This window comes from Hemicordylus capensis, chromosome 3 (genome assembly GCF_027244095.1).
Source record: "Hemicordylus capensis ecotype Gifberg chromosome 3, rHemCap1.1.pri, whole genome shotgun sequence".
Classification (NCBI taxonomy): domain Eukaryota; kingdom Metazoa; phylum Chordata; class Lepidosauria; order Squamata; family Cordylidae; genus Hemicordylus; species Hemicordylus capensis.
Genome location: NC_069659.1, coordinates 1,531,047 through 1,548,133, shown reverse-complemented (window position 1 = coordinate 1,548,133; position 17,087 = coordinate 1,531,047). Strand labels below are relative to the sequence as shown.

Sequence of the window (17,087 nt, the reverse complement as noted above, 5' to 3'; positions counted from 1 at the left end):
CCGAGATTGTGGAATGCGCTCCCTGCTGAGTTACGATCCTCCCCATCTCTGGCTATTTTTTAAAAACATTTGAAAACCCTTCTTTTTACCCAAGCCTTCTCAGATTTTCAATTTAAAAATACTGTTAATTTTATGGTTTTTAAATTATTGTATTGTTTTAACTTTTATATGTGTTATATGTTTAACTGTTTTAACTTTTATGTGTTTTCATTGTTGTTAGCCGCCCAGAGATGTAAGTTTGGGTGGGGTATAAATAAAATAAAAATAAATAAATGTGCTGCACGTATTGCCTGGATTTTACTCTGGATCTGATCACATGAGAGGGCAGAGAAGAAGAGGGAAGTATTTATTTTTATTATTGATTTATTTTTTACATTTTATATCCTGCTCTTCCTGCAAGGCGCCCCAAGCAGTGTACTACATACGTAGCTTTCTCCTCACAACAACCCTGTGAAGTAGGTGAGGCTGCGAGAGAAGTGACTGGCCCAGAGTCACCCAGCAAGTCTCATGGCTGAATGGGGATTGGAACTCGGGTCTCCCCGGTCCTAGTCCAAACTACTACACTACTATACAAAGTTGATAAATAAATTTTAAAAATGCAAATTAGTCACGGCATAATTTGCAAATTACACCACCCGGATGGGGCGGGGCGGCGGGGGGGACGTCTTGGTCTAGCTGTTCATTCTTAGGGGATCCTCCTGCTGGGTATTTCGTGCCTCTCTTGGTTGGCGAGATTCCCTCCCCTGAGCCCGCAGCAACACGGGCTACACACCCTTCGGGCATCTCTGCAAGCCCAGACCTCCCTTCACGGTTCCCTCTTCTTCCCCCAGCATTCCTGCCCTCAAGGGAGCCTCTCTGGGTCACCCAGGGGCCGCATTTGCCCTGGACTCCCTGGAGGGCAGGATGGCTACCTCCTCCTGCCGAAGGCCCAGCCCAGGGGCCCCTGGCCCGCTGCTCCACTATGGCACAGAGGCAGCTGCCACCGACCGAGTCCGACCCTGGGTCCCTCTAGCTCAGGATTGGCTGCCCAGACTGGCAGCGGCTTCTCCAAGGTTGCAGGCAGGAGGAGCCTCTCTTGGGCAGATGCTGGGGGAGCGGGCGGGGGTGGGGCGGCCCTCCTGCAGCCTCTGCCTCAGGCTGGGGGGGGCGCTTCTGTGGGTCCCTCCGGGGTCTCCCTCCGCCACCCCCCATTTCCCTGGGTCACCACCACTGCAGGGCGCCAGGTGGTGGTCTAGGCTTCTGCATGGGGGAGGCAGCGTGGGAGCCAGCCCGCCCCGGGGGCCTGCCGCCCCCCCCCCCCCCCGCCAGTGGGCATGGCCTGCCTGGGGATCATGGGGGGGAGCCGCCCCCCCTCCTCCTCCTCCTCCTCCTGCTGCTGCTCGGGGGCTGGGTCCGATGCACCCCCCTCCTCGCGGGAGGGGGGGTACCATAGAGAAGCCGCCGAGCCCTAGTCGGGCTACTTCCGGCGGAACGTCACGTGCCTCCCTCGCTTCCGCCCCTCCGCGCGTCCCAGAGGCGATAAATCTCCCGGCGTCCCCCGCGCGCTTCCTTTCCTTTCGGACCGCGCGGCCAAGATGGCGGACACGCAGGTCGGTGGGGAAGGAGGGAGGGAGGGAGGGAGGCCGGGAGGGATCTGGGGGCCTCGCGGTGCCCGCCTTGCGGGAAGCAGGGGAGGGGTGGGCTGGTGGCTGGCCGGGCCCCTCGGCGGGGGTGGGGGGGGTGCCAGGCTGGCCGTTCGTCCGGTTGAGCTGCGCCTGCAGGGGTGGCGGGGGGAAGCCTGCGAGGGAGGCCTCCCGGGCCGAGGAGGCTGCGCGCGCTCTGGGCGGGCCTGACGCGCCTCCGCTGGCTTCCCTTGGCAGACGGAGAGGGCGTACCAGAAGCAGCCCACCATCTTCCAGAACAAGAAGCGGGTGCTGCTGGGGGAGACCGGCAAGGAGAAGCTGCCCCGCTACTACAAGAACATCGGCCTGGGCTTCAAGACCCCCAAGGAGGTGAGGGGCGCCGGGGGGGGGCGGAGAGGAGGAGGCGGGTGTAGGGAGGGGGGGCCGGGAGAGCCCTTGGCTGGCTGGGGGCACGGCAGGCCAGGAAGGGGGGGGCCTCCTGGGCACACCTGCTCCGTTGGGGGCCACCGCCTCTCTGGCTGCAGCAAACCAGATTCACAGGGGGTCATGATCGCCCTTTCCTTGGCAGAGAGGAGCTTGTGTTCCACTGGGCTGTGATAGCATAACAGACATGTAAGTACTGCACATAACAGCTGCCTTGTAGGTTTGGGCTGCAGGACGGGCCTCCCCTTCGCTGACACATGATGTATTCTCACGATGGTCTTCCAAGCCCCAGTGGTGAAGGGGCTTTGACGAACCTGCCGAGAGGCCTTGCTGAAGTCAGCGCGTGGCTAGAGATGCAAGAGGGCGGCCTAGGCCAGACAGGGGATCTCCTTGGTATAAAAAGCAGGGAAGATCTGTGGTAAAGCTGGGTTTGGGCTGGGTCGTCCCAGTTCAACACTGGAAAGTGAGATGGAGCTCATGTGATAATGAGTTCCATTTTTTAAAAAATGCTTCACATAGAAGAGACACAGCTTCAAGCCAAGCCTCTCCTCAACCATGCTAATTTGTTTGTGTGAGAATATAGTTTCTTTGGTTATCATTCCATCGTGGGAGCTATTTATATCTACACAAACCACTTTGGGAACCTTTCTTGAAAAGCAGTATATAAATGTCCATTATATTGGTACTGACACCCCCGCGTGTCCCATCCCTGCCCCCCCTTCTTAAAGTAGCACAGCCAAGTCACGAGCTTTATCAAGGAGAACTTAACGAGTAATAGAATTTTAGAGTTGAAACGGACCTTGCAGGTCTTCAGTCTGCTGCTCAATGCAGGAATCTACAGCCTCTGTTCAAAAGCCCCTAGAGCAGTTTATTGTAGCTGGGGGTGAAGTTCAGCAACATCTGGTGGCCCCCATGTGAAGAACGACTGCCCTGGAGTGAGACATCCTATCACTGCACAAGGCAGACTGTTCCACGGTTGAACAGCTCTTACAGAGAGAAAAGGATCCTCCCAAAAGATCTCTGCAAACTGGAGGAGAGGACAACAAGATGGCAAATGCAGTTCAAAGATAGCAAGCGTAAAGTGATGCATATTGGCGCAAAAACCCTGCTAGCTCCACATGTGTCTGAGCTGTCAGTGGCCGACCAGGAGAGAGAACTTGGGGTCGTGGTCGACAGCTCTTTGAGAGTGAACTTGGTGCCTGGCAGTGGTGAAAAAGGCCAATTCCATGCTTGGAATCATTAGGAAGGGAGTTGAAAATAATAGTGCTAATACAATGTCCTTATACTAATACATTGTAGTAGTAGTACTATTAACTAAATTAAACTGTTGCTGTATTATTATTATTATTATCATCATCATTATCATCATCATCATCATCATCATCATGTATATCTCACTCTCTCCAGGGAGCCCAGAGTGGTGTACTACATACTTGAGTATCTCTTTCACAACAACCCTGTGAAGTAGGTTAGGCTGAGAGAGAAGTGACTGGCTCAGAGTCACCTAGTTAGTTAATGGCTGAATGGGGATTTGAACTCGGGTCTCCCCGGTCCTAGTCCAGCACTTCAGCCACTACACCACGCTGGCTGTTGTTAGGCATCTCATAACAAATTGTTTCTATCCGGATCACAACACAACATTAAAACATGAAATTCATCACATAGCCCATTATATTGTAACAAACCGGGGTGGGGGGTGGGTTAAAAACCTTTGAAAATCAAATCTGATTTGGAGTATACAGTTCTGGTCACCGTACCTCAAAAAGTACATTATAGAAATGGAGAAGGTGCAGAAGAGGGCATCCAAGATGACCAGGGGCCTAAAGCACATAGGAGCATACCGAAACTGCCTTCTAGCAAGTCAGACCATTGGTTCATCTATCACAGCATTGTCCACACCACAGCAGCAGCTTCTCCAAGGTTGCAGAGTCTCTCTTGGCCTTATCTTGGAGATGCTGGCTGGGAGAGAACTTGGGACTTCCTTATGAAACAGGCTACAATCTTATAAAATACAGTTTTAATATTTTTTAATACTGGGGTTTTAATGTTTTAAATGATTTTAATTTTAAATTGATTTAATATATTAAATGATTTTAATTGTGAACCTCCCAGAAATATTTTAGATAGATAAATAAATCTGGGTGCCTTTTAGTTAAGAAGAAAAATGGTTGAGGGGAGACATAGAGGTCTATAAAATCATGCATGGTGTGAGAAACTTGATAGAGAGAGATTTTTCTTCCCTTCTCATATAACACTAGAACCAGGGGTCATGCTGTGAAACTGATTGCCAAGAAATTTAGAACTGGCAAAAGGAAATACTTTTTCAGACAACTCATAATTAACCTATGGAATTCTCTGCCACAAGATGTGACAACCGACAGTCTGGACGGCTTTAAGGGAGGGTTCAGCTAAATTCATGGAGGACAGGCCTATCAGTGGCTACTAGTCTCTAGGGCTATAGGCCACCTCCAGCTGCAGAGGCAAGATGCCTCTTCCAGTTGCAGGGGAGCAACAGCACGAGAGAGGGCATGCACATGTGGGCTCCCCAGAGGCCTCTGGTGGGCCACTGTGTGAAACTATGCTGGACTAAGTGGGCCTTCTTGGGCCTAATCCAGCAGGGCTGATCTTATGTTCTGTGGAGCTATTTGCTGATAACTGTGTTCTTGTTTTCAGGCCATTGAGGGCACTTATATTGATAAGAAATGCCCTTTTACGGGTAACGTGTCAATTCGTGGCCGTATCCTGTCAGGTAAGTGGTTATTATTATAATATTACTGTTGGCATATTTTGCTTTTAATTTAGTTTTAATCTTTGTATGTTCCCTGTATGGCCTATGGCTGTAATAAATTGATTGACTGTCAGGTAAGTGGAAGTTTTGTTTCGTGCTCTGGGGGGGGGGGGGGCAAAGCATCCCCTGTTTCTTGTGGCAGCACATTTTTCATGTTGAGTGGCAGGGTTTGTTGCCTCCAGACACAGAGTCTTTTCTGAGGGATAGATGGCACACTTGGATGGCCCATCCGGTCCAGACCTGCATGTCAAGGCTTGTTTCAGTGGCTCAATGAACACAGCAAAGCTGGGGGTGGGCCACTCCCAGGGGAGGGCCTGAATTCCATCTGGACAAGCAAAAGCCATTTGGATTGTTGCATGATCGGTCCATGGAGGTGATGGCCCCATCAGTGTTCCCTCTACCAGGGCTTCCCAGATGTTGTTGACTAACAACTCCCAGAATCCCCAAGCAAAAGCCCTTGCAGCTGGGGATTCTGGGTGTTGTAGTCAACAACATCTGGCCCCATCTTGATTTCCAGCCCTGACTTCAGAGGCAGCAGCAGCTTCTCAAAGGCTCCCCTGGCCAGGGCAAGTGAGCATGCTCATTCCCTTGGTGTCACCCAGACTCTCCCCCACCAGCACCCCTTCCATTGATTTCCAGGATTTAGTAATCCATTTTCTTCAGGAAGGTACTTGAAGTAGTGTGCAACATCACAAAACTCCAGTGGGAGGCATATGAGCAGAGCGTAAGATCATAACATATATAGCACATGAACGAGCCAGGAAAATATCTCTGGTTCCCCATTATCTGACAGGAAAGGGAGTTTTAATTAACTTCCTAGAACTCCTAAGGTCAAGAGCATGTTGTGATGGCATGTACTGGAAATGCCCTTGGAAAAGGGCTAGTTGAAGAGGGGATAGGCTTGAAGGCTACTAGTCCTGGCAGCGAAAAGCCCAGCTGTCCAGCTCCACAAACACGGGAAGCTGCCTTAGACAGAGACCCCTGGTCCCTCTGGCTCGGTATGGCCGGTACTGACTGGCGGCATCTATCCTGGGCGTTGCCACCGCCAAGCAGGAAGGTGGTGTTGCTAACCTGATGTGCAAAGCGACTCCTGCATCTGCTCCCAAGGCCCTTGAGCTGCAAGTGATGTATTTCTCACGATGGTCTGCTGAGCCCCCCAGTGAAGGGGCTCTGACGAAACTGCCGTGTGGCTTAACTGATGCTTCCGAAAGGACCTGGGGGCGTGCTTTGCTGCATTTTGATAGGCCGTTGTGGAGTGAGACCCAGCCATGCCCTGTCACAGGCCATGGGGAACGGTTCTCGGAACGCTTGGGAGCTATGGGCATGTTGATGGCTGGTGTTAGAAACCTGGGGGATGTTTCTGGTATTGCCTCTCCTTGCCAGTGCCACTGTAGAAAGTTGGGGGGGGGGGTGTGGCGGGGGGGGGCTGTTGTGTGGAATCCTGCAAGTGGAACTCAGTCCCTTGACTGTCCTGCGTCCCTCAGGCGTTGTCACCAAGATGAAGATGCAGCGCACCATCGTCATCCGCAGGGACTACCTCCACTACATCCGCAAGTACAACCGCTTTGAGAAGCGTCACAAGAACATGTCTGTGCATCTGTCTCCTTGTTTCAGGTGAGGGAGCGCAGGAGTAGACGCACGCAGCAGCCCTTGTGTTGTGTGGAGGGAGAGGAAGAGGAAATCTCTTGATGCTTTTGAGTTGACTGGCCCAGGGGTCTGCCTAGTGAGCCCCTCGTGCAAGGCCTGCTGCGTGTCTCAGCTGGCACAGACACCATGGAAGGAAGGAAGGAAGGAACAGCTGCTGTGCAGCCCTTGATGTTCTTATCCCACCTGCCCTGCATGGGGCACGCAGCTGGTGTGTATTCTGTTGCCCACAGTTGTTTCCTCCCACGAAGGACCTCAGCCCAATAGGGGGGTCTCTCCTGGACCATTGGCCCTTCTGCCCACGTGCCTGGGGAAGAGCCTTTTTGTTACGGGCAAGCTTGCAGGTGATGATGTTTGAACTCACGATGGTCTGCAGAGCTCCCTCTTGTGAACGGGGGCTGCTGAAAAGGCCGGTCTGGCAATTGCTGAGCCACAGGCTTGCTCGGGGCTGGTGTCCCATATGTCCTCAGTAGCCTGTGGGCTGCAGAAGGGGGTGCATGGGGATGCGGGAGGCCCACCTGGGGCTAAGCTGGGGCACACTCAGAAGTGGCCAGAGAGAGGGGGGGTCACCAGGCAGAGATTTTTCACCACCACCACCTGGCAGGTACATTTGTGGAACTTGGTGGGTTTGGGTGTTTAGAATTGAGACTGGCTAAAGCATCCTTGGCTCTGCAAGCAGTGCACAGCCTCTGGTTTTTGCCTGCCACTCTTTGCTCACAGAAGCTGCACTGCTGTCAGTATTCTGTGGTGGCCACACTGCTCCTGACCAGCTGAAGGCTCGTGGCATTGCAGCAGAGACTTGTCAGTAGAGGACCTGTTTTTTGCCTCTTGTCTGTTTCCTGGGGCTTTCTGCTGAGCTGGTTATGAATTCTTGTGCCATTCTGCTTCCAGCGTGGGAAGTTTCTGCAGGCACATGCCTGTCTGGCTCGGTGTCTGCCGATGTGGGCTTGGCATGAGGGTCCTCCCTGGATTCAGCTGCTGCACATGTGCGGCTCTCTGGAAACCAAAAGGGTCACCCAGCAGAAATGCACAGGCTCGCTCTCTCTTTGTTTCTGCTCCTGGCTGCTGTGGGTGTCTGTAGTCCCAGCTATCACATTTCATAGGGAATATCATCAAGATGAGGTGGTGGCTGGGACTGGGCGCCCCCACCCGCCTGCTATTATCGACATGGGGCAGGTGGCGAGTTGGGGGCTGCCCCCTGGATTCAGTGCTGCTGCTGCTGCTCCTCGAGACTGCTCACCCGCTCCTTGCCTAATAGGTCGCTCTGTGTGCTTTTCCTCATCCTCCCAGGGATGTGCAGATTGGGGACATCGTGACCGTGGGCGAGTGCCGCCCCCTCAGCAAGACCGTCCGGTTCAATGTCCTCAAGGTGACCAAGGCTGCCGGCACCAAGAAGCAATTCCAGAAGTTCTAAAGTCTGTCCTGCGCTCTCTTGGAGATGTACAAATAAACCTTTTGTAAAGTCCCACCAGCTTCACCTGGTCTGAAGGCCACGGGCCAGGGAGTGGGGTGGGAAGGGGCCGGAGCAGCGGGAGTTGCTGGAGCTTCTGCCCGGCTTAGTGGCTCCCCACCCCTGCTGTGTCAGCCTCATGGGAAGGGAGTTGGAGACTACACACTTCCCCTCTCACTGCACAACTTGCAGGGCAAAGCCTTAGCTGCATCTATTGTGACGGGATCTGGATCCCAGTAACTTCTGTCAATGGCCACCTTGAAGGCCAAGGGGAGGCATCAGTGGATCGGTTCCTTCCACACTGGCTCATTTTTCAGGAACGGCCATCCCCTTCAATCACCTTTTGCAGAGAAATTCAACAACGTCTACCCATTGCATTCCGGTGTTTTCTGTGGCACTTGTTTTTTAGCTTATTGCATCCTCAGCCCCCAGCTTTTCAGCCAACAAGACTCCCACAACAGTTTTTAACCCAATAAAGGGCATATTATTTCCAGCCTTTCTAGGCTTCTCCCCGTCATGCTCACAAGGCATTTGGTGGTACTTCTGGCTTCTGTCAAGCAGGGAGGGGTCAAGCCTAAGATCAAGGGGCAGCGTGTTCCATAGAGCCAAGGCCACCACTGGGAAGGTGCGCCCATGTGTGTCTGCTGGTCATGTGCCAGAAGGCCGTGGGATGCACAGGAGAGCCTCTGCATGATTTTACAGGCCGGGCAGAGAGTAGGTGGGAGTAGGCGGTCCTTCAGGCCTCTTGACCCTCGGCCACCAAGGGCTTTAAAGGCCAAAGCCCGCACTTTGGATTGCACCTGGGAAAACACTGGCAACCAGTGTAGCTGGTATGGCAGCAGAGACATAGGAGCCGAGTATCTGGCCCCTGCCAGAACGCTTGCTGCTGCTTTCTGCACTCGCTGCAGTTTCCAGAGGGTCTTCAAGGGCAGCCCCACATAAAGCACCATCTATTCACTTGAAAAGCCCGGCTGGATCAGGCCAAAGGCCCATCTAGTCTAGCATCCTGCTTCACGCAGCAGTGGCCCACCAGGTGCATCTGAAGTCTGAAAGCAGGGAAGAGAGGGTAAGGTTATTCTGTCAGGGCGGTCTAGAAATTGAACAAATAATCAATAAACGTCCCCTCCCGTTGATGTTCCCTAGCACCTGGTGCTCAGGCATGTCCTGTCTGAGCCTGATGGAAATGCTGATGGCCCCAACCTCCTTCGGGAATTTGTCTAATCCCCTTTAAAAATGGCCCAGACTGGTGGCCATCACCACATTGGTGGCAGCAAGTTCCATAGTTTAACTGGACACTGTATAATGAAGAACTTGTGTTTGTCCTTAATTTACCCCTGCTAACTGGGCAAAGAGGCACCTTTTCAATGTGATTCTCTGTTTAGCAGGGGGAGAGCAAATGGCCCTCTCCATCCCCAGCACAGCATCCCTCCAGTGGCTCTTGCTAGTGTCCATCTTAGGTTTTTCTTTTTAGCTCATGAGCTCTTTGGGGACAGGGAGCCATCTTTATTTTTTATTTATTGTTTCTCTATGTAAAGGACTTTGGATGAAAAGTGTTCTATAAATTTTTGTTGACACTCCCAGCACTTCGCTTCAGTGGATGACCCCGACTTCTAACAATACAAGAGAGGGAGAAAAACTTCTCTGTCCACCAATGAAATAGATGCAATAAAACAGATGAGCGGCAGAGATGTACTCCCAATGCAGGTCTATCAGCACATTTGAGCTTCAAAACAATATCAGTGACAAGCAGCAATCTTGTAAATGGGAACTGCTCTTTGGTAATCACCAGACAGATCTGGGGGGAACAGAGTGTCTAAGACTTTCAAGAGGCTTCAACTCTATTCTTGGATTTCTCACGAGTTGTTTGAAAAACGTCTAGTTTGTGGCTTATGTATATGGATGTGATTTTATGAGATTGTTCTTCATCACCGATACTGTTTCAAAGCTCAAACATATCAACAGATCTGATATATCAGTATATTGATTTTGGCATTAGGTGAGTATCCAGTATTTTCCCTGGTTGGTTTTTTTTCTCATTACGTTAAAGACATATTCTGTGGTCCATCTCATAGGGGAGGCTTGTCAGCTGAAGTCTGCTCTAAAAATGTTTAAACCAAACTATGTGCTCCAAAGGATCATCTAAAAGCAGAGCTGAAGTTAAAAACAAGAACAGCCCCGCTGGATCAGGCCCAAGGCCTATCTAGTCCAGCATCCTGTTTCAAACTGGCCCACCAGATGCCTCTGAGAAGCCCACAGGCAAGAGCTGAGGGCATGCCCTCTCTTCTGCTGTTATTCCCCTGCAACTGGTATTTGGAGGCATTCTGCCTCTGAGGCTGGAGAGTGGCCTATAGCCTTCCGACTAGTAGCTGTTGAAAGACCTGCCCTCCATGAATTTGTTTAAGCTCCTTTTGAAGCCATCCAAGCTAGTGGCCATCATCACACCCTGTGGCCGAGAATTCATAGATTAATTATGCACTGTGTGAAAAAGGACTTCCTCTTCTTGGTCCTAAATTTCCTGACCTCCAATTTCATGGGATGACCCCTGGTTCTAGTGTTGTGAGAGAGGGAGAAAAATTTCTGTCCACTCGCTCTTTCTTCTGTGACTCCTGGCGACCACAGAGCCCTGTGGTTGTCTTTGGTAGAATACAAGAGGGGTTTACCATTGCCTCCTGTGCAGTATGAGATGATGTCTTTCAGCAACTTCCTATATCACTACTGCCCAATATAGGTATTCTTCATAGTCTGGGAAACATACCAGTGGGGATTTGAACCAGAAACCTCTTGCTTATTAGGCAAGTCATTTTCGTGCTGTGCCATTAGATGGCTCCACTCGCTCTACTCCATGCATATACACCTCGTTCATGTCTCCCTGTAGTTGCCACTTCAAACCAAAGAGCCTCATAAGGAAGGTGCTCCAGGCCCCGATCATCTGGGTTGCCCTCTTCTGCACCTTTTCCAGTTCTACAATGTCCTCCTTAAGATATGATGACCAGAAGTGCACACGTGCACTGGCCACTTCTGGTCTGATGCTGTCCAGGGTGGCAAGAGGGTTCACAGCTGCCCCACGCCAGCAATTTTGGGCACAGTGCTGGTGGGGAGGGGGGAAGAAGCACCCTTCCTGCTCCATAAAGGTAACCCGCCGCTGCCAGTTTTGTGCACATCACTAGTGCCGTTCACTGAGTCGACTTAGCCCACACACACCCAGTGTGGAGAGATCTTGGAGCACCTCACAACCCATTTTGGATTTCATTACCCTGAATAGTTTAGTGTCATCTGCAAATCTGACCACCTCGCTGCTTACTCCAACTTCTAGATCATTTGTGAACAAGTCGAAGAGCACCGGTCCCAGCACTGATCGCTGGGGGACCCCACTTCCACTTTGGTGTGTCTGGGCGGGGGACGGGCGGGGGGATCACCCACCAGCAGGAGGAGGAAAGCCAGGCAGGGCAGCAGTGGGCAGGCTGCACATGTCCTCCTAGGGGTGTATCTAGGGTAGGGCAGGCAGGGCACGTCCCCGGCCGCCACTTGAAGGGGGCACCATTTTCTAAAATTAAAACATTAAAATAAATGGCTGCCAAAAACACAATGGCGACTGCACATGCTCAAATGGCCTCTATGAGGCCCTAGGCCAGGCCAGGCCTCACAGAGGCCATTTGAGCATGCAAGGTGGCCATTTTGTTTTTAGCGGCCATTAAAAAAATATATATATACTGTATATATTTTAAAGAGTGGCCACAACACATGTTCAGATGGTCCCTGCGAGGCCCTAGAGGCCAGCGGTGGGAGGGGGAGCCTTTTCAGAACCCCCACAGTCTTTAGGAAGCCCCCCCCAAGGGTCTGCTGGGGAAAAAAATATAAAACAAATAAATATAAGTCACTGTACACATATTTAGTTTGGCACTAAGTATAGAGAATCAGGGCTTGTGAATATTGAACTGAAGCTTATGAGCTAGGATTGTATTCATTTCCTTTTACTTTGCTTCTTGTGATAAGTGAGTTAAATGTGATATCTTAATAATATAGCTACTAATGGTGAGTTTGTCTTTGAATCAGCGTGAAATCCTTTGTATTAAGGCCCACTGGGAGTTTCTTGCTCTCTTTCTCTCATTTTAACTGTCTTTCTGAAATACTAGAATGTATTCTAAGCAGTGACACAGTTTACTCTGCATATCCTTTAATTATTTTCAGAGTATCTGGGAAAAGCCAAACTCTCCATTTATTTTTAAAACTTATATAATAGTGATGCTACAATGCATAGTAGAGAATTAGACAGACACTTCTGTTCAGTTTTCCAAGTACACCTCCACATAGTATTTGGGGATTTCATGAGCCTCAGCATACTGAAATTTGTAGTTTTCCAGGATTTTTTCGGTCTGGCTACGTCCACTGCTAAATAATTTTTGAAATATTAAAAGATTAACAAGCTTGACTTGTATTTTTCAGCTGATATTATGGTAAAGTTATGTGAAAGATGGGTGTCTAATGTCTGGACAGGGGGCGCAATTTCAGTGCTTGCCCTAGGAGCTATTTTCCCTAGATGCGCCTCTGGTCCTCCTGAGGTGCAGGAGTGGGGGCCACACACTTGCTTTGGGCCCCGACACCTGCGACAAGCAGCAGCTGCCCGCCTGCCCCTCACCAAGCACCTCCACAGGCCCAGCTAGCCCCACGGGGTGAGGGGCGGACACGGGCAGCAAGCAGCTGGATCTGGACAGGGGCGGATGGCTTTGCCTGGATTCCTGGCAGGCAAGGGCGGTGGAGTCAGGTCTGCTTTTCCGTTCCTGTGGAGGGAGAGGGTAGGGAGCTGCCTTCTACGGAGTCAGGCCATTGGACGGTGCACCTAGCTCAGGACCTTCTGCTCTGACTGGCAGCAGCTCCCCACCAGGGTTTCGGGAGGGAGTCTCTCCCAGCCCTGTCTGCAGTTGCTGCCGGAGAGTGGACCCGAGCCCGCCTGCATGCAGCAGACACCCTTCCTTGGAGTAACGCCCCCTCACCCCCCCATCGGGGAATATGGGGCTCTTACATGCTGCAGCCTCCCATCCCCACAAAGGCCCAGGCAGGCCATGCTTAGCGATGGGGGGGGGGGCTAGGCCATGGGGGCTGGCTCCCAGTTCTGCCTCTTCCGTTCATAGACCTTGCTGTCAGCGGTGGTGACCCAGTGAAATGGGGGGGGCCCAGTGGCAGCAGGAGACTCAGGAGGGCCCCGCAGAAGCCCCCCCCCCCCGCCATGCACCAGAAGCAGAGCCTGCAGGAAGGCTGCCTCAGCCCCGTCCGCTCTCCCTGGGCAGCCACCCCCTGAGAGCCGCTGCCAGTCAGTGCCGGCACCACTCAGCGAGACGGGCCAGTGTTCCGACTGGGTAGAAAGCCGCCAGGCACGGAGGGAGGGAGGCCGGCAGCGGCCCCAAGTGCAGCTACCTGGGCCGCAGCCCCCCCCACCCCGCCCCCTGCCTCCGAGCTCAGATGGAGGGAGCGTTTAGCCACGCCCCGTGCCTGACATCAGCTGCAGGGGCGTGGCTTCACTTCCAAACGGGGGCGGGGCCTCTTCAGGACGGAGCTCAGTGGTCCGACTGGGGGGAAGGCAGCGGCGCCCCCTTCTTCCCAGCTGGGCTCGCCCCACGTGGAGGGAGTGGCAGGGGCAGGCCTGGCCCTGCCAGAGTGGGGCTGGCTCCCAGTTCCCTGCAAGGGTCCCTTGGGGGTGCAGCTGCTGCTGCTAAGGAGGCAGGAAGGCCCTGGCGGGAGAAGGGGGGCACCCCTCTACCGCCCTTCCAAAAACAGCTCGGGGGGGGGAACAAAAGAGAGGGCTCCCTGTCCCCAAAGGGCTCATAGTCTAAAAAGAAACCTAAGACAGACCCCAGCCACAGTCACCGGAGGTCCTGTGCTGCTGGGGGTGGAGAGGGCCAGTTACTCTCCCCCTGCTCAATAAGGAGATTATCACCACGGTAAAAGGTGCCTCTTTGCCAAATTAGCAGAGATCAGATTGTTGAAATCCCCTGGTTGACTCTGGGCCAGTCACTTTTCTCTGAGCTGAACTCACCTCGCAGGGTTGTTGTGATGATAAACATCAACCATGCACACCTCTTGGGAGGAAGAGCGGGACAGAAAGGTCAAAATGAGAGGATCAAGAAGAGCCGGCCCCTCTTTCCCCTCCGTGGCACAGGCGGCCTGCTCAGGAGTGTCCAGCAGCTGTAGCCCACCGGGAAGAGCAGCAAGGGTGGACAGGGAGCGCTCCCTTGGCGGGCGGTCCGGGGCGGGGCTGCCTCCCCCTCCCCCTTGGCTCCTCCCCCCACCCCAGGCTCTTCCAAGGGTTAGGGTGCTGCTCTCCTCCTGCCCCTCTTCCCTTGCAGGTTCCCCTCCCTGCCCCTCCTGGCTAGGCGAGCTGTCTTAGGTCACCCGGACAGAGACTCTTCCAGAGACACTTCCTTTATTGGCACTCCTGGAGGCCTCTGGTGCTAGAAGGGGGTGAGGGGGTCACTCCTGGCGTGGCCCAGCTGGTAACCCTGCAGCACGATCTGGCCTCCGGAGACAGGCAGGGCCTCAAAGACCTTCAGGTGGGCGTCCTCCTGCTCTCCTTCGCCACATTGGACCTGTGAGGAGGGGAGGACAGAGAGGGGGGGCTGAAGGGCAGGAGGGCCTGGCTGCTGCTGCTGCTCCTCCTGCTCTCCTGGGGGCTGACAGGCGGGGGGGGTGATGATCTTTGGATGTTGGCTGCAGTGCTCTGTGACGGAGGGGAGGGGGGAACCCACCAAGGGGGTAGGTGGGAACTGCCTGGATTGGGGCGGTGATGGGCTCGTTTGATGCAAATGTTGGCTGGGGGGCAGAGTAGAGGGGAGTGGACCCACAGACAAGAAGCCACGATATGGCCCCAAGTCCTTGACTTTCTCCTCCCCCCAAACCGCTTCGGTGGGTTTTTATGGTTTTGAGCTGCCAGGTGGTGACTGGGGGTGGGGGGGTGCTCCGTGGTGTGCTGACCTTAATCTGGCCGGTGTTTTTTCCTTCTGTCTTTGCCTGGTTCTTTTAAATATATTTCTATACTACTTTTCAGCAACAACCCAAAAGTTACATAGCCGCAAAACATTTAAGAATATGGTTCACTGCCCTGGACTAGCTCACAAGTCAGCGGGGAGGGGAGGGGAGAATCCTGGACTGAGGTTTCCGATAGGAGCCGCTTTACAGTGTGGATCAAAGCCGGTCTGGGGTTCTTTCTTCACGGCTGTGGTGGGGATGTGCATAACGTGTCCCACACTTGCTAGGTGATGCTGGTCTCTCATGCCTAGTGGACTTTATCCCACAAGCTGGAGTTCCCGTGACCACCAAAGGGGCGGAGCCACCATGGCAGGGGTGCAGGGGGGGAGGCTGGACTGAATGACCTCTGGGGACCCTCATTCTGTGATTAAAACAAGACCTGGGCTGGTCAAACCACCCGTTGCCCAGGATTAGCCTGGCAGATTCCCTCTCGGTTAGGCCCTTGGCTGTTAATGGCAACAACAGGGGCCTCCGAAGCTGCCTCCCACCGAGTCAGAACATTGGCCCCTCTTGCTCAGGGTCATCTGCTCTGGCTGGCCGCAGTTCCTCCTCCAAGGCTTCAGGGCTGCTGCTGGGGATCCAGCCCAGACCTTCTGCAGGCAAAGGAGGGGAGCTCCAGCCCCACGGCCAAAGGTGGCATCTGTGGGTCTCCCTCCAGGCACTGACTACACCAAGGCCTGCTGGGCTTCAGTCGGCTGGCTGTCGGGATGCCCTCCCCCCCCATGATGCACCCCTCCAAGGAATGTGGGTGTTGAGCCTTCTGGGTGGGCCTGGCAGCAGCGCAACCTGAGAGAGGGTCTGGGGAGTTTGGGCTGCAGGGCTGCCCTACCCCTCCCCCCACCAAAAAACCCCTGTCCCTTCTCACCCACTACCCTGCCAGGCAGAACACAGGGAAGGGGGGCCGTGGGGGGCAGTAGAGGGATGGAGAGATGGCCACAGAAGGCCCTTGGTTAAACCCACAAGCCCCCGGATGCCCTGCCCTGCCCCACATTAAGGGGTTCAATGCAAAAAGGAGGGGGCTGGGCTTCCTCTGCCCCCCTCCACCTGCCATTCAGGCTCTGGACTTTCAAAACAGAAAAAAGAGCTCATGCCAAGAAGGTGCTAGATGTGAGAGCTGTGCGGGGACTGGGGAGCCCTTTGGCATGGTCCCCCCTCCCCCCCCGTAGGAGGGCAGAGATTGGGCCCTGCTGGGTTTGCCCCCACCCCACCCGCCCCCCAGGCTGCTGACCTTGATGAGGTAGTTGGTGCCAGCAACCACCTGACTCCTGTACTCCACAGCCCTGAAGACGGAGCAGTTCTGCTGCGCTTGGCTTTCCAGCTGGCTCTTCACCTGGAGGGAAGGAAGAAGCCGAGGCCTTGGCTGGCTCTTGCTTTTGCAGGGGTGGGTGCCCAGAGAGTGGCTTGGCTCCCTCCTAGGGGGCTGGAGGGGGGCCCTTGCCCAGAGGAGCCTGGAGAAGCCAGCAGGTCCCCTTGTGGGCTTGTCACCTGATGAGTGGGGCTCTTCCCCAAAGGTGGCCCCTTTCCCAGAAGGAGCAGCGAGAAGGGCCAGGGATGGGTTCAGTGGGCCTGATCAAAGCGCCTGGCAGGTGGGGTTGGGGGGGGTTCCTCTCTTCATTGCTGGCGGGTTCCTTTCTCACCTGCTGAGTGATCACCTGAACCTTTGGAGTGGCTGGTTTGGCAGGAGACCACCCTCCAGCCATCGGCTCTGCCATGGAGACGGGTGCTTGGAGGCAGCAGAGAGGAAGAAGCGGCCGGCTCCGCGGCTCTGCTGCTGCTGCTGCTGTTGCTGTGCAGGGGAAGAGTCAGATGCAAAGCCAGGTGGAAACTTGTCCCATTTTATGCGTGGGAAGAAGCACACCCCATGGTTGGGAAAGAAGATGAAGAAGGCAGCTCAGGCAGGCAGGGAGGAAATGCATCCCGGATCATCCTGGCCTGCGGTTGCGCCCTGAGGACGAGTTGCCACTTGCCAGCTCCTGACTCAGCCAGAGCGGGAGACACGTCGAAGAAGGGCGAGATGAGTGGCGGGGGGTGGCAAGGCCCAGCAGGCCTGGACTGGCTTGGGAAAGCCCAGCCACCTTGTCATTCGGCCTTTCGAAAGCAGCTCTCTCTCCCACCCCGTTATGGCTGGCTTTGAGTGGCA

At 54.0% G+C, this 17,087-nt stretch overlaps 2 protein-coding genes and 3 non-coding genes across 5 annotated transcripts; 4 read left to right on the top strand and 1 right to left on the bottom strand.

The window, feature by feature from the left end:
- Positions 1 to 1,443: 1,443 nt before the first annotated feature.
- RPS11 (ribosomal protein S11) lies at positions 1,444 to 7,942 on the top strand. The gene is made up of 5 exons (XM_053311981.1): positions 1,444 to 1,589; positions 1,860 to 1,991; positions 4,719 to 4,794; positions 6,318 to 6,447; positions 7,768 to 7,942. The coding sequence occupies exons 1-5, from the start codon at positions 1,575 to 1,577 to the stop codon at positions 7,889 to 7,891; spliced, it is 477 nt and encodes a 158-aa protein (XP_053167956.1). The 5' UTR covers positions 1,444 to 1,574; the 3' UTR covers positions 7,892 to 7,942.
- On the top strand, positions 2,298 to 2,388 carry LOC128352683 (small nucleolar RNA SNORD35). Its single transcript, XR_008320579.1, has one exon. It is a non-coding gene; the product is annotated as a small nucleolar RNA SNORD35 (small nucleolar RNA).
- On the top strand, positions 5,951 to 6,041 carry LOC128352681 (small nucleolar RNA SNORD35). Its single transcript, XR_008320577.1, has one exon. It is a non-coding gene; the product is annotated as a small nucleolar RNA SNORD35 (small nucleolar RNA).
- Positions 6,820 to 6,915, top strand: LOC128352682 (small nucleolar RNA SNORD35). The gene has a single exon (XR_008320578.1). It is a non-coding gene; the product is annotated as a small nucleolar RNA SNORD35 (small nucleolar RNA).
- A 6,431-nt stretch (positions 7,943 to 14,373) lies between the features above and the next one.
- Positions 14,374 to 16,659, bottom strand: LOC128349518 (cystatin-A-like). The gene is made up of 3 exons (XM_053305938.1): positions 16,585 to 16,659; positions 16,176 to 16,277; positions 14,374 to 14,508 (listed from the first exon to the last, which is right to left on the bottom strand). The coding sequence occupies exons 1-3, from the start codon at positions 16,657 to 16,659 to the stop codon at positions 14,374 to 14,376; spliced, it is 312 nt and encodes a 103-aa protein (XP_053161913.1).
- Positions 16,660 to 17,087: the final 428 nt, after the last annotated feature.